The sequence below is a fragment of the Hemitrygon akajei genome, chromosome 4, assembly GCF_048418815.1.
Source record: "Hemitrygon akajei chromosome 4, sHemAka1.3, whole genome shotgun sequence".
NCBI classification, from domain to species: Eukaryota; Metazoa; Chordata; class Chondrichthyes; order Myliobatiformes; family Dasyatidae; genus Hemitrygon; species Hemitrygon akajei.
Window position 1 is genome coordinate 52,781,868 of NC_133127.1, and position 22,349 is coordinate 52,804,216.

The 22,349-nt window shown below is 42.0% G+C and overlaps 1 protein-coding gene across 1 annotated transcript in view; it reads right to left on the reverse strand.

The window, feature by feature from the left end:
* The window catches only part of LOC140726339 (rod cGMP-specific 3',5'-cyclic phosphodiesterase subunit beta-like), an 80,900-nt gene extending 60,206 nt beyond the window's left edge, over positions 1 to 20,694 (reverse strand). Inside the window, exon 1 of the mRNA XM_073042600.1 lies at positions 20,077 to 20,694. Within this exon, the coding sequence (XP_072898701.1) occupies positions 20,077 to 20,541 (465 nt within the window). The 5' untranslated portion in view covers positions 20,542 to 20,694. The remainder of the gene's footprint in view (positions 1 to 20,076) is intronic.
* Positions 20,695 to 22,349: the final 1,655 nt, after the last annotated feature.

The following is a 22,349-nucleotide window of genomic DNA, read 5'->3' on the forward strand; positions in this document are numbered from 1 at the left end:
GGACTAGAGGGTACAGCCTCAGAATGGAAGGATGTGCCTTTGGAACAAATATGAGAAGGAATTTCTTTAGCCAGAGGTGGTGACTGTGGAATTCATTGCCACTAATGGCTTGGAGGCCAAATGATCGACTATATTTAAAGCAGATGTTGATGGTTCCTTGATTAGTAGGGGCATCAATGATTACAGGGAGAACAGAGGAGCATTGGGTTGAGAGGGATAATAAGTCAGTCATGATGGAATGGTGAACGGACTCAATGGGCCAAATGGCTTGATTCTGCTCCTTTGTTTTATGGTCTAATTTATTACCATGAGAATCAAGTTCGCAGAATACAGCTAAAAATGTGGTTAGACACAAAAACAGCTGAGAACAAAGATGAAAAAGATCCTGCAAGAATGGTTACTAGAACATTGAACTAGTTAGAGCTGTCTTCAATAACTGGGAGAAAACATCGGCAAATTCTGTTAGAGGTCCTGAAATTTATTTAAACTTCTAATCAAGGAGAATATATTTATTTTTATGGTAGAGTAAAATACTAAATCTTTAAATTTCTTAATAAGTTCTCCAATAATCCCATGAAAGAATGAAGAAGAAATCTACATCTCAGAGAGGTGAGAGAATGCAGAATTCAGACACACAACATGAGGTTTAGCTGAACAGCACATATGTACTTAGTGGGAAATAGAAGTCTGTGAGAGAGACCAAGTTAGAAAATTTGATGGAGTTAAGAAGGGGTGAGAAGAGGTTCAAGAGAGGCAGAAACACTGTTAAAAAATCCACTAAATAACTTGTTCTGGTGCATTAAATTTGACATAATTCTCTTCCACATTTTAAGTCTGTCAATCACAGTTAATGGCACGAAGTCAGGACCCAGAGATGGAAGCACTTCACTGTATAAGAGTCAGGTGATGGGAGAACCAAAAGGATATTTGAAAGCAGACCTTGTATTGCAGGAATTAAAAGAGTTTTGAGAATAAGTGTTTGGCACGGACTAGAAGGGCCGAGATGACCTGTTTCCATGCTGTAATTGTTATATGGTTATAAAAGGCTCTTGATGAGGTTTCTACAGATTTGCAATCCACACTCAACACCCGCTGAGGAAGTTTTAAAGTTCCTCCAGCATTTTGTGTGTATACACTCGCTGAAAGTGTAAGTGAAAGCTGCAAGGACAACTTGAAAAAGTCTCGCCAACTTAGAGATATAATAAATCTATTAAATTACAGTAGTTAAAATACTAGTTATTACTAAATAATAAGTTAACTACAAGTAGGACAGTATCCATTCCATCGCACAGCCAAACACAATATTCCGTACCACCACACTGCTACCCACAAACACCATGTCATCATACCGCCAAATATAATACATCAGCAACACAGTGCCAAAAATCAATACTACTCCACTGCTAAACAAACTCAGTACTCCACACCATCAGATTGGTAATGACAATACACCAGACCACCAACCTGACAAACACAACGCACACAGTGTCACACTGAAAGAACAATACATAGGACTATCCCTCACATAAACACAAAATCTACAGCACCTCCCTGTCAGACACAACATTCCACATCATTCATCTGTTCAGTCCAATACAAAGCAACATTACAATGCCAAACAAAACTCTAAGGCATTGAACTACAAAGCATGTAGTATCACACCATGAGGCTGTGAAACAGTGTTCCATACAATTACTTTACTAGACACCCCAGTATACCACACCAGTACACGGCCAAATGCTATATTCTGTTTTCACAATTCCAAACACAAGGCACCACACCAGCCCTCTGGCAAACTCAAAACATTGCCTCATCAAAAAGCAAATAAATAAATAAATCTGCAGGTGCTGGAAATCTGAAACAAAAATATAAAATGCAGCAAGTACTCAGACGGAAGAATTGTAAAATACAAGACACCATATAATCAACCTGCAAAACATAGCGCAGAACAAAATCCCACTGCCTAACACAAAATGTACCTTCATTTTATGAAAGGCCAAACAACCCACCCTCACTATTGCAAGCACACTATCACAGCACTGGTTCCATGCTCCATGTGTTCGCAGAGCCAAAGACAATGCAACACCATCTTTACACCAAATCTCTGTGAGCCACTCAATTATACAGCCTAATGCACCACACCAATGCACTGTCGAGCACAGCACATTACAACATCTACTCCCAAATACATAGTATGGCACTGTCAGATTGCCAATAGCAACAGAACAGTATATCACATTAGCAGGCACAACACATTGCTTTATCACTCTTTAGATTCATAGAGTACTGCAGCACAGAACAGATCTAGTCAATGCCAAACTATTATTCTGCCTAGTCCCATCTACCTGCACCAGAACCTTAGCCCTCCATACCCCTCCCATCCAAGTAACTACCCAAATTCCTCTTAAATATTAAAATTAAACACTTTCACTGGCAGCTCATTCCATACCACCCTCTGAGTGAAGGAGTTCCTCCCATGTTCCCCTTAAACATTTCACCTTTCACCCTTAACCCATGGCCTCTAGTTCTAGTCTGAATGAAATCTCAGTGGAAAAAGTCTGTCTGCATTTACCCTATTTATACCACTAATGATTTTATATGCCTCTATCAAATCTCCAGTCATTCTCCTGCGCTGCAGGAAATAAAGTCCTAACCTATTCAATCTTTCTCTATAACTCAGATCCTCAATTCCTGCCAACACCCTTGGAAATTTAACTTTACTCTTTCAATGTTATCATTAAGGGATTGGACACGCTAGAGGCAGGAAACATGTTCCCGATGTTGGGGGAGTCCAGAACCAGAGGCCACAGTTTAAAAATAAGGGGTAGGCCATTTAGAACAGAGTTGAGGAAGAACTTTTTCACCCAGAGAGTTGTGGATCTGTGGAATGCTCTGCCTCAGAAGGCAATGGAGGCCAATTCTCTGGATGCTTTCAAGAAAGAGTTAGATAGAGCTCTTAAAGATAGCGGAGTCAAGGGATATGTGGAGAAGGCAGGAACGGGGTACTGATTGTGGATGATCAGCCATGATCACAGTGAATGGTGGTGCTGGCTCGAAGGGCCAAATGGCCTACTCCTGCACCTATTGTCTACTGTCTATTGTCTATTGATAATTTTTTTTAAGATGTTGCACCACCAAACCTAAACTATAACACCATCATATTGCCAAGCACAGTACACCAGAATATTAAACTACCAAGTGCAATTTATCACCTTTACAATGCTAAACACAAAACAAAACACCGTTACGTTGGCTAACACAGTACACTACACCATCATGTTGCCGGTCACAACATTCCACATCATTGAATGCCAAAGTAGATTATTCCGCTCCATGTCAATATTGTTAGGGTGTATTCTGAAATCATCGTATATAGCAAATATTAATTTCAACAACAATCAGTCTTCAAATCTGAACATGGACTGTAGACGGAGTTTAAAATGCAAAGTTAGCAGGACTATTTCTATAGTTACAATGTTTTCATAATGCTTGTCTTGGGTTACAAGTATTTTCAAATACCTGGTTCTTCCCACCAAAAGACTAAAATAAGTGTTAATTACCATTTTCTGTGAGTCGTACTCATGTATTAAGATTGTGAAGGGGCTTGATCGGGTGGATGCGGGGAGAATGTTCCCAATGATGGGTGAAACTAGGACTAGGGGGCATAATCTTAAAATAAGGGGATGCCATTCCAGGACTGAGATGCGGAGAAATTTCTTCACTCAGAGGGTAGTGGGGCTGTGGAATTTACTGCCCCAGAGAGCTGTGGAAGCTACTACACTCAAAAAATTCAAAACGGAGATAGACATTTTCCTGGATAAAAATGGCATTAGGGAATACAGTGAGCGAGCAGGTAAGTGGACATAAGGCTAGGTTTAGATCAGCCATGTGATCTCCTGGACCAGTTTTCGATAGCCTGGATGGGTCGGAGAGGAATTTTCCAGATTTTTTCTCCTCAATTGGCAACTCGTTTTTTTTCCCCCGGGTGATCACATGGGTTCGGGCGGGATGAATAATAAAATAAAATGGGTGGCATGGTGCCCTGTTGGTTGGCACTGTTGCCTTGTAGGATTCGGTGAAAACTAGAGTTAAGATTGGATCAGCCATGATCTTGTTGAATGGCGGAGCAGGCTTGAGGGGCCGATTGGCCTACTCCTGCTCCTATCTCTTATGTTCTTATGTTCTTATTAATAATCATTTTGGTCTTTTGCTGGCAAGATCCAGATATTTGAAAATACCTGGAACTCAAGACAAGCATTATGAAGGCATTATAACTATAGAAATTGTCCTGTTACCTTTGTTCTTTAACATGTAAAGTGAGATGAGATATTGGGTCAGGAATCCTCTTCTTCCAAGAGTGTCTCCAGAATGATGCCTCTTTGTGTGCTGAATAGAGGCTTCTATATCACTAGCTTCAAGTCAAGTTTATTGTCATTTAACTATACACACATATATAATGTATATAACCATATAATGTATATAGAAGTGTAAAAATAAAATCTACAGATGTATCACTCACAAATAACAACTGAAGTGCATTAATATTATTATAAGGTATGGAACAGATTAGCCAGTGACACTTCGAATACAAAGTGGCAGGGAGTTCAGAAGCCTAATGGCCTGGGGGAAGAAACTGTTTCTCATCCTCACCATTCTTGTTTTTATACATCATAATCTCCGGCCTGATGGTAGAAAGTCAAAGAGAATGCTGGATAGATGGGTGGGATCATTTATAATACTAAAGGCCCTGCATATGCAGGCCCCTCATAAATGTCCCTGATGGATGGTAGGGAGACCCCTATGCTCCTCTCAGCTGTTCTCACCATCCTTTGTAGAGACTTCTGGTCTCAAGCTCGACTGCTTCCACACCAGATGGAGATGCAACTTGTCCAGACGCTTTCAGCGGGGCTCTTGCGGAATGCAGTTAAAATGGGAGGGGGGAGCCTTGCTTGCCTCAACCTTCTTAGGAAATGGAGGCATCGCTGTGCCTTCTTGTTCCATAAGGTAATATTAAGGGACTAGGTGAGGTCATCTGTAATGTGAACTTGCAGGAATTTGGTGCACTTAACTCTCTCTAAAGAGGAGCCATGTATTTGCAGAAGGGATGGTTCGTCTGCACCTTCCTGAAGTCCACAATGATTTCCTTGCCCTTCTCCACATTCAGGCTTAGATTGTTCTTCTCACACCAATCCACCAGCTGCTCCACTTCCTCTCTATACTCTGTCTCATCATCATTCTTGATAACACTGACCACTGTTGTGTCACCTGCAAACTTGATGACACGGTTTGAACTAAATCTTGTGACACAGTCACGCATCAACAGTGTTGACAGCAGCGGGCTGAACACACAGCCTTGGTGAGCCCCAGTGCTCAGTGTAATGGGACGAGAGACATTGCTGCCCACATGGACTGACTGCAGCCTCCTGTTAAGCAGTCCAGTATCCAATTGCAGGGGGAAGTGTTGAGACCCAGCGAAAACACTTTCCCCACCAGGGGAATGATTTAGTGTCTCCCGGTGACTTTGTTCATAGTCACAACCTATGTTCCCTCTAAGCTGTGGTTCTGTGCGTGTGCACACATGTTCTTCAACCAGCACACAAAGGAAATTAATGTGCGCACAAAAGCTTAGTTACCTAAAATAATGTAGTAATTAATAATTATACTTATTGAAAACCTGTGCAAGATTCTGCAAAAGAGTGGACTGACACCGATGGATTCATTTCATTTTGCGAGCGGCAAAATTAACAAGATAAGAAAGCAGTATCTGGGAGACAATATTTCGTGGAGTGACAAAGTTAAAGTTTTGCTAAGCCAACACTGTGAAGAAAATGTCACAGTAGATACAAGTTTGCTGTTGACTTTTACAAATAGTCTTTGTGTTCATTTAGAAGAAAGGTTTCTTGAAGATGAAGTACATGAATGGTCAGCTTTTGATTTCCCCCCGGGGTTGCGTGCTCAGTCCACTGCTGTTCACTCTGCTGACCCACGATTGTGCTGCAACACACAGCTCGAACCACATCATCAAGTTCACCGATGATACGACCGTGGTGGGTCTCATCAGCAAGAACGATGACTCAGCATACAGAGAGGAGGTGCAGCGGCTAACGGACTGGTGCAGAGCCAACAACCTGTCTCTTAATGTGAACAAAACAAAAGAGATGGTTGTTGACTTCAGGAGGGCATGGAGCGACCACTCCCTGCTGAAAATCGACGGCACCTCGGTAGAGATTGTAAAGAGCACCAAATTCCTTGGTGTTCACCTGACGGAGAATCTCACCTGGTCCCTCAACACCAGCTCCATAGCAAAGAAAGTCCAGCAGCGTCTCTACTTTTTGCGAAGGCTGAGGAAAGTCCATCTCCCACCCCACCCCCCATCCTCATCACATTCTACAGGGGTTGTATTGAGAGCATCCTGAGCAGCTGCATCACTGCCTGGTTCGGAAATTGCACCATCTCGGATCGCAAGTCCCTGCAGCGGATAGTGAGGTCAGCTGAGAAGACCATCGGGGTCTCTCTTCCTGCCATCATGGACATTTACACTACACGCTGCATCTGCAAAGGAAACAGCATTATGAAGGACCCCACACACCCCTCATACAATCTCTTCTCCCTCCTGCCATCTGGGAAAAGGCTCCGAAGCATTCGGGCTCTCACGACCAGACTATGTAACAGTTTCTTCCCCCAAGCTATCAGACTCCTCAATACCCAAAGCCTGGACTGACACCTTGCCCTACTGTCCTGTTTATTATTTATTGTAATGCCTGCACTGTTTTTGTGCACTTTATGCAGTCCAGTGTAGGTCTGTAGCCTAGTGTAGCTTTCTCTGTGTTTTTTTTATTACATAGTTCAGTCTAGTTTTTTGTACTGTGTCATGTAACACCATGGTCCTGAAAAACATTGTCTCATTTTTACTGTGTACTGTACCAGCAGTTATGGTCAAATTGACAATAAAGTTGAGTTGACTTGACTTCAGTTGCAGATTGTGACTTCACATTTGGCGATGAACAAGTTAATGTCATGTCTAAAACATCATGATTTTCTAACTATTACAGTATTTTCAGCTAGACAGTTTAATAATTTCAAATTTTCCGTGCAAGAAAAAAATTAAATCCAAACAGATTTCAAACTTTGCTCAAATGGTGGCATTTGTACTTCAAAATGAGCAGTTTTGTGACCTTGCACAGTTGATGGACATTGGGGGAACATTTCTTGTGTCTAGTGCGGACTGTGAGCGAGGTTTTAGCCTAATGAATCAACTCAAAAACAAGCTGAGAAACCATTTAGGTAAATATCATTTGGATACGTTAATGAGAATCAAAAGCTATCAATTGGATGGAAGTTCTATTAGTCTAGATAGAGTTTACAAAGAATGGGTAAATGCCAAAGACAGGAGAGAGAAAAAGATAACCAAGTGACTTAAATATGTATGTTATTTTGTTGTTATTCTGTGCAGTTTTATGTCAAGTATTTTGTAAACCTACATAAACTGTGCCATGTGTGCATTCAGTGCACACATACTTTTGTCACAAGAAAAAAAATTTGCACAACGTAAGATTTTTGCACACACTGACTGCTAAAAATTAGAGGGAACATTGGTCACAACTATCGTACACAATACCAGACATTATCATTCTGTCCAAGACAGCGTACCTAGCTATTTCATTGCCCTGTGCAAATGGTAGACTGTACTTTTGTTTTACTAAATTCAATATAACTTGAAGGAATGGCATAATTTCCTCTTATTATTACCACCATCAGGGAGGAGGTACATGATCCTCAATACTCACATTCAATGATTCAAGAATAGCTTTTTTCCCCTCCACCATCAGATTACTGAATGGCTCATGGATCCAATAACACCAACTCATTATTCCTAATTTTTTGGGACTATTTATTTATCTTTGTCATTAACTGTGGAAAAGACATGCAAGTCAAAATGTTGGAATCTGGCTTATTGTCACTGACGTGTAGTTTCCTAAATCATTGAGTGTGGCTTTTGGACTCCTTTTCCTCTTCTCTGATGGTAGTAATGCAAAGGAGGCATGTCCCGTATGGTAAGGGTCTTTAATTTTGGGTTTGCCTCCTGACGATGACCTTCATAGCAGGGATGGATGCGCCCATGATGGAAATGGCCGAGTCTATAACCCTCTGCAGCCTTTTGTGATCCTGTGCATTGGAGGCTCCATACCAGACTGTGATGCAACTGGTCAGAATGTCCTCCACCTACATCTGCAGAAATTTGCAAGAGCCTTTGGTGACATACCAAATCTCCTCATACTCCATTTGTTTGCCTTCTTCTTGCTTGCATCATTCTGTCGGATCCAGGATAGACCCTTTGAGATGTTGGCACACAGGAATCTGAAGCTGCTCACCCTTTCCACCGCTGGCTGCTCAATGAAGACAGGTGCTTATTCTACTATCCTCCCCTTCCTGAAATCCACGATCTGTCCTTGGTCTGTTTACATTTAATGCGAGGTTGCTGTGACACCAATCAAGCAGCTAACCCATCTCACTCTTGTACATCTGTATCCCTATCAGTGATAATAAATCTATTTCTGATACTGATTACCCAACTTTGGAAACATTATTCTGATTGCTCATTTAAATGAAAGAGTGAAATGAAGTAGAACTACAAGGATATTAGAGTAGAAACACAATTTCAGCTATCTTAAAGCAGTTGGACACAGGATCTGTTACTACAAGCACCATGCAACAGACTATCTCATAAATGATCCCATGCTCATATGATTACACCACCGAACACAATGCATCTCAAGTCTTCTTCTAGAAGTGTGCATAAAGCTGATGTGTAACCTGTTACCAGCAATATACTATGAATATTATGTTTGTAATCATGCCTTACTAGCTTATTCTTACCAACTCAGCCCCTCAGTAAAAGCCTAACAAGTGGTAGTACAGCTTAGACCATATTTGATTTCCGGCCATAGATCATCCGGACACCGGCTTAGGAATCATGACAGGCCAGACTTGGTTAGGACTAATAGCAGGAAGATTGAAGCTTTGCAGTGTGGAATGATGGCTCACTTCCTGACTCCAATAAACTCTTCCTCATCTACATGGCAGAACTGTAGCAGAATATTCACCTCTTATGTGAAAGAGTTACGGAAGAAAAAACACTCAGATAACACCACCCAAAACAGAACACCTGCTTTAGTCTATGGCCCTACCCTTGTATCCAACTATAGGAGCGAGAGAGATGGTTGTGGACTTCAGGAAGACACTGGTTGACCACTCTCCATTGCACATCAATGGCTCTGCCATGGAGAAAATGAATAGTACAAAGTTCCATAACAGATGGCCTAATCTGGACTCAAACCATGTCCTCATTTGTCAAAAAGGTACAGCAGCATCTACACATTCTGAGAAGACTGAGACTGTAATAAATTTCTACAGGAGCATCATCGAGCGTGTTCTATATGGCCGCACCATTGTGTGGTATGGAAGCTGCAAGGCATGACCCAACAGAGCATAGTAAAAACAGCTGAGAGGATAGGAGTGTTGCAGATAAAGGGCCCAAAGCATTGTTGAGGATCCCTACCATGGAGGTCTCGTCACTAGTGAGCTGTTTACTGTTTACCTGTGCCGTGCACTACATGCATTTTAAAATATATTTTATTAACTTATTTATGGTAATATTTTGTGTTATGTGTGATATATGTTTTGGGGGGAGTCATCATGGTCTGGAGGAACGTTGCTTCTTTTGGTTGTGTATTTGTACAGTCAGACACCATAAACTTGAACGTGAGTAGCACCGTGTTTGTGGAGCGTACATTATCCAATATTCACGGAAGCAATTGACTCAAACTCATTCCTACCTCTCTGACCTTTTCCAACTGGCTGTAAAGGTAACTTTCCCAAACAACTTAAAAATTGAAAATCACTAAAATTTAGATATCACAATGACCAGACTGTTGCTTTCAATTTCCTATTGTGCAAGAGAAGAGCTACTGACTGGAAAAATAGAACCAGCAACTTTACGATTTGTTTATCATGTTGAACATAGTGAGCAATGATTCTGTTTGTTGACAACAGGAACCAATATATATTGGGAAAAAAAACATTCCCTGCATTAAGACTAGGTTTCACCTGAATAGTTTAGCACTGCCTTAGCAGAGGAAAGGCAGAATTATGTTCTTTCTAAACTGCTGCTATCACTCAAATGAGTTAAGTCTTTCAAATTGTTGAATGCCAATAAAGGCAGACATATGGTAGAGCATGGTATGACAGCCATCACTATAGCCCTGAGCCATTGTGAGAAATATCAAACATGCTCAAGAGAGCATTTTTGATTCTAGAGGTGGCAACTGTAGTAACCCATGGGCTTGCTGCAGGTCGCTGATTTTACTAATAGGGAATAATTGGATCTTGTGGGGAGTTTGCAAATATCATATCCATTCATGAGTGGGGAACAGATAACTAGTATATGACAAAGATATCGCATTTATTGGCCAGCTAAGAAGTGAACCTTGGGGCACTTCACCTTATATTCTTCCACATGACAAAGACACTTTTACTCCAACTCTCTATCCAATGGAGACAATTCATTAAGAAATCACGAAGTCAAATCGTGAATACATTTTACTTGAATTATTTAGGGCCTTAATATGATTGTTCCTGGAACATAGTGAGCAGGCTTCATCTGCTTGCCTAAGGAGATTCACTGGACTGGTTCATTAGATGAGTTTAGCTCTTAACGATAGAGGAGGCTGAGCAATTATTCCCCAGAATGAGAGGTGATTTCCATGAAACATAAAACATGCATTGACATATCAGGTTGCCAGGTTCTGTAGGTTTATTGTCCTAGAATATGTAATTAGTCATTCATGATCACAATTGGGATGGCACAGTAATGTAATGGTTAGAGTAATGTGCTACAGTACCACTGACTCAGAGTCAATCCCACTGCTGTCAGTAAAGAGATTGGCCATTCACCCTACGACCACATAGGTTTCCTCCAAGTTTTCTAGCTTTCTCCCACATTCTAAAGATGTACGGGTTAGTAGTTTAATTGGTCACAAACATGAGTCCTGATGAAGGATCTCGGCCTGAAACGTCGACTCTACTCTTTTCCATAGATGTTGCCTGGCCTGCTGAATTCCTCCGACATTTTGTGTGTGTTAGTTTAATTGATCATGGGTATAATTAGGCAGCATGGGCTCGTCGGGCCAGAATATATTTATTTCTAAATGAAGTAAATTAAAAATAAGTAGAAATTACTTCACTGAACGTTCATAATTTTCCACCACAGAGGGGCGCTGTTGCCCTGCTATTGGATATGCCAAAGATAAAATGATTCTGTGATAACAAAATGCAGGGGTTTAGACTGAATAGAGGGTCAGACACTATCTGGTCAATAGGGGAATCTGTTGGAGGGGCCTGTTCTGTTCCTGTTTCCAATTCTTATGATCCTTCTGCAGTTTATTGGAGACCCGAGTCACCCCAACCACAATCTATTCCAGTTGCTATACCATTCGGGAAACAGTACTGCAGCATAAAAGCCAGGACCAACAGGCTCCGGGGACAGCTTCTTCCAACAGGCCATCAGACTGATTAACTCACACTGATTGAGTGTATTTCTATGTTACATTGACTGTTCTTTTTGTTTATAAATTACTATGATTGCACAATGCTCATTTAGATGGAGACGTAACAAAGATTTTTACTCCTCATGTATGTGAAGGATGTAAGAAATAAAGTCAATTCAATTACAATAAAAAGTTCTGTAACTTTCCATTTTATGAACTGTATTGATTGCTGGGAAATGTGCTCATTTTCAGGATGTTAGAGGCTACTACTTTAGAAGACATGTCACGTAGTTATATCTGTAATCTTATTTGTTATTTGTATTGGTGGCTTGGAAGGAAAGATAGAGTGAGAGGTTTCCAGTGTTGCCTCTGACAATATAGGTGGGAGTGCATAACGAGATGAAGATACTTGGACTCTGCAAATGGATATGAATAGGTTGAGTGATTGAGTAGAAGCTAGGCAAGTGGAGTTCAGTGTAGGAGAGTGAGAAGTCACACATTTTGGAGTGCTGATGCACCATCAATAACTCACTCTGAGATGTAAGAAGCGAGATATCGGCTTTTATTGACTGGAAGAATGAACAACACTACATCCTGGAGAATAAGGCCGGGCTCAGGCCTCAATCGCCTTTATACAGGGGTCTGTGGGAGGAGCCACAGGAGCAGTCCAGACAGGTATATGTAGTTCACCACAAGTGCATTCAAAAAGCAGAGGAGTAATTGAATGGGGAAAGATTGCCGGTAAGCATAGTATATAAGAATCTGAGTGTTCTTATGCACAAATTGCAAACGTTTGCAGAAAGGTGCAGCAAGTAGATGGAAGGAAAATGGCACCCTAACCTTTATTGAAAAGGGACTGAACAAGAGTTGAGCGATTGAACAGGGTACTGGTGAGGCCGTACACGGACTATTGTGTACTACTTAGGTTCACATATTTAAGGAAAGGATATGCTGACATTGGAGGCATCCTGGAAGAGATTCACAGGACTCATTCCTAGTATTGTTCTGTCAGGACCATCTTACAAAGCAGGACTTTCTTCCTTCAGAGTGGTGAATCTCTGGAATTCTCTATTCTGGGGGATGAATCGCTGGAATTATTTAAAGAGGAAGGAAAATGCATAAACTCTTCTCAGGCTTCCAGCTGGGTCCAGATATCGATTTTAACCGACGTTTCGATGACACGCTCCGCCATCTTCATCAGAGATGATGCCTAGGCCTGTCTAATCCAGTGGTATATACCCTCATCTCCCATCGTCCATTCCTCTTTATTCGTTCGTCTTCAACTGGCGCTACCAACCGAATGTGTGCAACAGATTCTGGTAGCCATAAAGATAAGAAATCCGACTAAAGTCATCACTAAAAATACCTTTTCTGTAGTAAATAGTGTTAAATTATTACTGTAAATAGTGAAGGGGTGAGTGATAGTGAGATGAGTTCAGAGCATGAGCCAAGATGTTTGTTACAGAATTGTTGCAGTTGGAGTTCGGATGCCCATACAGCCGGCCCGGGGAGCAAGGTTAGATTGCTCTGGAAGAAGTTGAGGCCCAGGCAGAGAAGTTCTGATGCTCGTTTAACTGACCTGGGTGTGAGGTTGGATCACTCTGGGTACTGAGCTGAGCTGAAGAGCTTGAGAGCGGCTTTGGGCTGGGCGACAGAAACTGGGCCGGGAGCGAGTTGCTTGTGCATCAAGTGTTGGTCTTCTATTTTTATTTTTCTGTTCTCTTTCTTTTAATTGGTTTCTTTCAGATTTCTTGCTTTGTGGCTACTTGTGAGTAAGCAAAGCTCGAGGTTGTATAATTTATACATTCTTTGATAAATGAGTCTTGAATCAAGCTTTGGCTCTCCTGCTTTGTTGAAAATTACACTCCAGTTCTTACTTAAAGTGAAACCTTCGCTTCTGTCGAATTCTTGTTCTCTAGTCTTATTTCAATGGCTTCCTTCACCAGGCAGTCCAAAAACAATTGGCATGGCACAGTAGTTTTGTGCTGTCAAAGTCAATCCTATCGTCATTGTGAATGCAGTGTTCTGCTACAGCTAATTTCTCCTGGCAAGCCAAACAGATACACCTCCTATGGTCCTTGATGTGGCTTTCCAATATACGCTGCTCTGCATTCACAGAAAATCCTGTAAACACCAGCCATCCTGAGTCCCAGGTCATCTTTGGCCCGCATAAGCTGGGATTTGAACTTCTTTACAGGTTTGTGGATGGTGTTTATCTGGTATTCCTTCAGGATCCCTACAATTCTTCGAGAAACGGTGGAAATATAGGAAAGGCAGGTGGTAGTAGATGATAATGTATGATATTCCTACAGAATGGCTACAAGGCGAAGGAAATCAATCGGGCCCTTAAAAGGGCCAACAGGAAAACCGGGAAACCCAACAACCAGGAGGAATAAAACCATAATATATAGGAGCAGAATTAGGCCATTAAACCCATCGAGTCTGTTCCGCCATTCCATCATAGCTAACCTCAGATCCCACTCAAACCATACACCTGACTTCTCGCCATTTCCTTTGCTGTCCTGACCAATCAAGAAACTATCAACTTCCCCTTTAAATATCCCTATGGACTTGGTCTCCACTGCTGTCTATGACAGAGCATTCCACAGATTCACTACTCTCTGGCTAAAAAAATTCTTCCTTACCTCTGTTCTAAAAAGGTTGTCCCTCAATTTTGAGGCAGTGCCCTCTAGTTCTGAATACCCCACCATAGGAAACATTCTCTCCACATCTACCCTATTTAGTCCTTTCAACATTTGGTAGATTTCAATGAGATCCTCCCACATTCTTCTAAATTCCAGTGAGTTCAGGCCCAAAGCTGCGAAACCCTCCTCATATGTTAACCCCTTCATTCCTGGAATCATCCTCATGAACTTCCTCTGGACTCTCTCCAATGACAACATGCCATTTCTAAGATATAGAGCCAAAGCTGTTGACAATATTCCAAGTGTGGCCTGACTAGTGTCTTATACAGCCTCAGCATTATCTCGTTGCTTTTATAGTCTATTCCACTTGAAATAAATGCTAACATTGCATTTGCCTTCTTTACCACAGACTCAACCTGTGAATTAACCTTCTGGGATAGATCCCAGCATTATGTTACAGCTGCTACATTCTTTTCCTACAGGTTCTCCCCAGGTGAGGACAGTGTCCTGTTCCTGAGAACTAACCTGGCCAGTCCGTAGGTCAGAAATGAACAAGAACAGTGTGTGGGAGAGAATCACGGAACCCGCCGTGACGGGACAGTGAGCAAGCACAGGAGGAGTGGCCACCGGTTGGCCTCACCAACTCGGTGAGTGAGTGAGTGAGTGAGTGAGTGAGGGAGCTCAGCGCTCCCAGCTCTGCTCGGCTCAGTTGTGGATTGGGAGGGGTGGGTAGTGGATGGGGAGAGCAGGCACATGGAAATGCCCCATTCCAACCCAGCAGAAGATGGCAGCAGCCCCGGAGCATCCAGAAAAGCCACCCAAATTCTCGGTCATATATATGGGTTGCACACAATCGGACATTCTAAATCTGGGGAGGACCCAAATTCATTTATGTGTCTTGTAGCCCTTAGCTGTCTCTTTACAGCTTTCTCACCTAGGTTTCTATTACTAGCACATGTAAATAGGTTACTTGGTCCTTCTTTAAGGTCAAAGATATAAATTGAAATTACTAAGGAAAAAGGAAATCACTAATCAGAAGTGACCCATTTATTTCTATGTTCATTAACCAATCCTTTATCCATTACATTTAATGTGGAAAATCATCTGATGATTAAAAAAAAAATTAAAAGATGTCAACATCCACTGGTTTGTCTATGCCTGTCCCATTAGACTAGGGTATTGCAACAGGGGTCCATGGACCTCTTGCTTAATGGTATTGGTCCATGACATAAAAAATGTTGGGAACCCCCACATTATACCATAAGATATGGGAGCATAACTGGGCCATAGCTGATCCATTTCCTCCTCAGCCCCAATCTCCTGCTTTCTCCCCATAATCCTTCATGCCTGGACTAACCAAGTCCTCCTCCTTGATGACTTGGCTTTTCCAGCTGCCGGCGGCGATGAGTTCCACAGATTGACCACTAGTTGGAGTCTCCAAACTTCTGAACAGATTGAACCAACTGATTCGCCTTTCATAAAGTCATGCAGGTTGGATTTAAACAGAAATAACTAAATATTAAAAGTGACACGCACAAAGTAATTGCTTCAAATTATTTTGGAGATCTACTACAGTACTCAAAAGTATAGTTAATAGGTAAGAAGTGCTTTGAAGAGTGTCGAGGTTAGGTCTGGTGTCCACAGACTGAGATAGCAGCAGTATGTAGATCCAGAAGCAGTTTTATTACTGCAGGTGCTGGAATCTCAAACAACGGACAATCTGCCAAGGGAACTCAGTGGGTCGAGCAGCATCTGAGGGAGGAGGCATCAGGTTTTGACCTGAAATGTTGATAATTCCTTTCTCTCCACAGATGCTGCTCAACCTCTCTCTCTCTCTCTGTCTTGTTTTATGGTGGTTGGCACCCAGCTTAATGGTGCATTACCGCCACCTTCCGCTCCGGAGTGTGCAATAGACTCACATTCTAAATCCCTTCACCCAATCACACACACACATACCCTAACCTACACCTTATCCTCCCGTCTTTGGCCATCCTGGTACCCTATTCCTGTTTATCCATCATATCCTATGAAAAAAAAGCCCTGTACCCCTTAAGAAAGCTAAAAATAGCAGATATGGCATTGCTCTCTCACTGACCACTGGAAAGCTGGCCAGCACTTTAACATACACTCACCATGGCAGGCACAGGAATTGTACTTAAAATGAAGGGAAGGAATAGATCTCACAGACCACCCCCCCATACACCTCCCAATGACCCCACATCCACACATTCATTCCTATATATGAATGGTCCCAGGTTACTCAGAGAAACAGGTTCATACATCAGAAAAATGAACTGTACAGCAAAAAGTTCTTGAACATTTACATCTGACAAATAAAGCTAATCTTTATCTTTATCCTTAAAGGGTTGAAGAAGGAATCAAATAGGAGAGGACAGTGAACCATAAAATAAAGGTTAGGAGTAAGGGGACCAGAAGAAGGTCATGGGGAGGAGAGAGGGGTGTGAGAGGAATGAAGATTATTTGGAGGAACGGGAGTGAACAGCTGAGGACTGTGTCCATGTTAGTGCCGGTGACATAGGTGCAGGGATAAGTTCTTCCTTCAGGTTTAAGAAAGTTTGGAATTTTTTAAGCAGAATATCAGACAATGATCTCTGGATTCCTGTTGAGTACAGAAATAGAATGATAATGGATGTGATTTTGTGGCTGAAGAGAAGGTGCCAGATTCCAGGGGCAATGGGACCAGTTCTGAGCAACGTTCCCTTTAATTTTTTTTTACAGCTGCATGGACCAGCCATTGCACTGAGCAGGAAATTTCTACACGGCCTGAAATCTGTGTGGTATTTTAATGTTTCTTTGTATTATGCATGGTATGAATATTTAGAATGAAAACTGAAAAATCACATACTTTTAATTTTATTTATTAATTGAAGGATATAATGAAATACAGTCCAACGAAGATACTCTTTGATGTTTTGTAAACTATTTCCCATCTGTCTTTATTCCAGCCGCGTGGTGACAAAGGCTCTGTGCACAGGAGCGTTTCTGTTACTGTCCCGCCACACGTACGCACCGCTCAGACAGAACAGTGCTTCCACGGGAAACACAAGAGTCAGCGCCTCCTGTGGCATGTTCATCAGTATCATATGGAAGAGTTTGAACCAATTTCTCAGGTCCATGGACTGAGTGAGGATCAGATAATTGTGTTAAAGGATAAACAAGATGCACAATGGACTGGAACGGATGCATAGACTTGGAGTAACTATAGTACATCAGTAGGTGGGATGAGAACAAGGAATATTGAGTTGGCCTAATCTTTGTGAGCTTAAATCAAATGGAGAAGAGGTTACAGGGAAATAAACAACAGAGGAATGGGATTGATAGGGAAGTTTCAAGATTCAGTGTAGACTCAATAGGCTGAATGGCTTCCTTATATGTATGTCATGAGAATCTGATAACTCCAATAAAAGATTAAAATATTTAGCAACCAAATGCTTGATCTCTGATACTTCTGTCATGAGTCACGCAGAATAGAAATAGGCCATTCAGCCCAATTTGTCCATGCTGACCAGACTGCCTATCTAAGCTAGTCCATGTTTAGCCCACATTTACCTGTCTTTGAGATGTTGCTGCTTTCCCTGCCTCATTTTGCAGGCCATTCTATGTGTGCATCACCCTTTCTGTGAAGAGTTACTCCCCTATCATCAATCTCTCTGGAGTTCTCCTTATAGCATCCTGGTACTTTGCTTTCTGCTAATCTCCCAGAAAATGCCAAGGATTGGAGCCTGCAATTCAGTGACACTCTGCCACTGACTGAAGACAGGAAGGGTCAAGATGCGATGTTAGATCTAGTAGCTGGGATAATAGCTAGAAAATGACCTCCTGCTCCTTACGCAGTTTTCATTCATGTAAATGCTTTCTGGGGCTTTGAAAATCAGGGCTCACCTATGTATGTGATGTGGGACATACTGGGCCAATAGGGATTTCAGTTTTTAGTGCCAGCAATAACTTGGGTATGGAAAATCAATTGCTCAGTGCAATCAGAACTTCCTTGTGCAGGACATGAGAGAGACTGCAGATCAAAGTCAAAGTTCATAGTAAATTTATTATCAAAGTATATTATATGTCACCACATACAGCCCTGAAATTCATTGTCTTGTGGGCATACTCAGCAAATCCAATAATCATAATAGAATCAATGAAAGATCACACCCAACAGGGCAGATGACCAGTGGGCAAAAGACAACAAACTGTGCAAGTACAAAAGAACAAAAAGAAATCATAATAACAAATAAATAAGCAATAAATATCAAGAACGTGGGATGAAGAGTCCTTGAGTTCATTGGTTGAGGGAACAGTTCAGTGATGGGGCAAGTGAAGTTGAATGAAGCTATCCCCTCTGGTTCACAGGCCTGATGGCTGAGGGGTAAGAACTGTTCCTGAACCTGGCAATGTGAGTGTGGCTCCTGTACCTTCCTCTTGATGGCAAAAGTGAGAAGAGATCATGACCTGGTGGTAGGGGTCCCTGATAAAGGATGCTGCTTTCCTGCTCTGTGTAGATGTGCTCAAAGGTGGGGAGGACTTTACCTCAGATGGAGTAGGCCATATTCACTACTTTCTGCAGGATTTTCTGTTCCAAGGGCCTTGGTGTTTACACACCAGGCTATGAAACTGGAGATGCTGGGAAATCTGGAGCAACAAAACGGTGGAGGAACTCAGAAAATTCAGCAGCACCTATGGATGGAAATGAGTCTGAACCTAAACGTCCATTGCACATCTCCGTCCCTAGATGCTGCTTGACATGCCGAGTTCCTCCAGCATTTTTGCGCGTTATTCCTTGTGCACTAAGATCGAGAAACACCTGGTGCCTGATCTGCTACTGCAAGTGGACCCCACTGCGTGAAGCGGTGACTCCTGATGAGAGGCACAGCTTTAAGCGTTTCTGCCGTCGGAGAGTTTTGTATTCAGCTGGCACCTTTCACACTTAACCTGCATTTTTTTTTTGCGCATAACCACATAAAAGGCCCAGAATTACAATGCTTGGACGCACTTTATGGAGGTAAAATATTCCGCACAAAATTGACACTGGTGATCCACGTGCAGAATTTTGGCGCATGATCTGAAACGCACCGACTCAACTATCCAGAGTCGAAACGATAAATGAAAACCCATACCAACACAATAAAGTGTGGGTTACATCCCAAACGCTCTCCCCATCAGAGGAACTGACCTTAGTGATCCAAACCGAATAGAATTAATAAGATTTAAACTGAAAAGTTAATCCCAGATATGATAACCAGGTCACTGGATTACATCAAGAGGATTTGACTCATCTTTAAACATACTTTTTACAACAAGCGACACAAACTGCACATCGCCTGATTAACCTCATACGTTGAAGGGGCCTTACAAATAAAACATGTTGATGAAAAGGCCGAGATTTCCGTTATTTAGTCGGCTTAAAATATACCCTTGCTATGATGTCCCGGCGCTCAGTGTTACGTAATGTCTCCTAATTCGCACATTCGTATACTGAATACAGAAACACATAAATGAAAAATGTATAGATATACAAATTTGTTAGCACGACAATATTTCTTTATATTTTATATTATTTTTATAATTATATGCTATTATTTATTTTTGTATGCGCGAATGTGATTCTGCTACTGCAAAAAAGTTTTATGGTATTTACACCCTGGGTATGTATGTCCATGCCAATAAACTTGAATTCCTTTCCCTTTATTTCCTCAAATTTAGTTCCATACCAGCGAAGTCATTAAAATCTAATTCAACCTCACGGGCAGAGCCGGGTAATCTTATTAATCAATTTGCTCTGTCAGATAAAAGCACTCGTCTCCGCAAGCTATGAGCTCCCAAACACTTCCTTTCAGATATTTACTTCGTTTCCACATTCTCAGACCTACCTCAGCCACGTTAGGGATGTTAATAGTTTTTTTGGTCTGGGCAACATTCCCTACAATGCCCATGTCCAGTGGAAAGACAATCTCATGGTCTGGATGCACAAAACAATCTTCCATCTCGGCATCCTTGTGGATGTTGAACAGCCTCGTGGCTAGTTCCCCGATGCCGTTCCTCTGCCGGTACATGAAGAGACTCATTCGATCGGCGTGGATCAGATAACTGACCCTCCTTAAAGTTTTGAACACCACTTTTTCCATGTTTATGCTCTCCTGCATATCCCGGATAAGATCGAAGAGAATCTCCCCCTCTTCCACTTGGCTTATTTCCCGGTAGGTTGTGATATCAGCAGTAGAGTCTGTCGTGGGCAGGATCTGAGCGACAACTTCGGGGCGCAGTTTCTTCTCAAAGTACTGCTTGGTGAAAGTAGGATTGGCGTCCAGGAATTTCGCCACATCTTCCTTGTTCATTTTTGGTGACTTCTACCTATCTGAGGGCTCTGCCGGACAAATTCAGGTGACACTGTCGTCAGGTACACAACCTCTGCACCAGGTCTAGCTCATTGCATTGCCTGTGAAAGCACAGACGATGCTCTGGTCTGGTTTCACTGCCCTCGGCAAGCGTCGTCCTAATGCTGTTGAAGGTGAACTGCTGCGCGCGTAAATTCTCTCAGGTGTCATGTGATACAATAATAGCCAGTCCTGCTATTATCCCTTACCTGATTTATAAGTAGGGAACATCCTTTCGAGTGAAATAATTCCAGTCGTTATGTTGCGTCATTGGAAGTGCCGGTGAACGATCAAAATACCTCTACAGTCCAGTGATGTAACTATTGGCATTTTCCATTATAGTCTGTAAAGCGAGTTCTCCTCACTCCTGTAACATAATCCCAGTTGTCAGACGGGTTATCCCTACACCAGAGGATTACAAACAAGGACCTAACCACTCTCAGCTGTTCTTTCTTTGACTACAGTGCTAAGAAGATGATTTAAGGAGAAATCTTGGAGCTATTTACTGATTTCTTAAAATTTATCTATGCTTATTGCTATAGTCATGCAGACTTTAGTCGATGATGTGAGCATAGGTAGTTGGCAAAACCTTAAATATGAAGGTATGCATATCCCTGGAATTCTGGATAATCAGAATCAGATTTATTATCACTGCAGTATGTCGTCAAATTTGATGTTGATCTTGCAGTACTGTGCAAGATATAAAAAAATACAAGTTATAAAAATAAACAAATAAATAAATAAACAATGCAAAAGAGGAACAGCTAAGTAATGTCAATGAGTTCATAGACTGTTCAGAAATCTGGTAGATAGATACTTTATTGGTCCTAAAGGAAATTACAGTGTCACAGTAGCATTACAAGTGCACAGATGTACAAATATTAGAAGAGAAGTAAGAAAGATTTAAAAAAAGTTACCTCAAACTGTCAAACAGGAGGGGTCATCACTTCCCCGGCTACAGATTGACTCATTATAGAGCCTAATGACTGAGGGTTAGAATGACCTTACCAGTGTTTGAGAGACTGATTACTTTGGCTTAGCCCTGAAGTTGGTTTTGTGATAACTGGGTGGTACACAAAGTATAGCCATCACCATCATGGGCGCAAGCCATCCAGGATGTAGTACTTCAAGAAACCAGCATCCATCATAAAAATCCTCACCACCTGGGGCATGTCACTATCAGGGAGGAGGTACAGGAGGGTAAGAGTGAGCTCCTTGGAGCAGTGCAGTTGTCTTAGTTTATTACTAAAAGTGCTCCTCTGTTCAGTCAAGTTGGCATGAGAGGGTGAGAAACATTGTCCAGAATTGCCAGGATTTTCTGTAGGGTCCTTTGTTCTACCACAGCCTCCAGTGAGTCCAGTTTGACTCCTATGACAGAGCCAGCCTTTCTAATCAGTTTATTGAGCCTGTTAGTATCTCCGGTGTTGGTGCCATTGCCCCAGCACACCACCGCATAGAAGATTGTACTGGCAACAACAGACTGGTAGAACGTGTGAAGGAGAGGCTTGCATACTCCAAAGTAGAGGCAACTCTGGCCCTTCTTGTACACAGTCTCTGTGTTGGTGCTCCACTCATCAGCCATCAAGGTGCACCCCAGGCACTTCTAGGTCCTCACCTCATCCACGTCCTCACTGTCAATAGTAACAGGGAGCAGTGCGGGCTTGGTCTTCCTAAAGTGAGGAGAATGGTAGTGGACAAGAAGCTGTTGCTAAAACACAGAGTGTTGGTGTGCAGGCTCCTGTACCTCCTCCCTGATGGTGACATGCCCC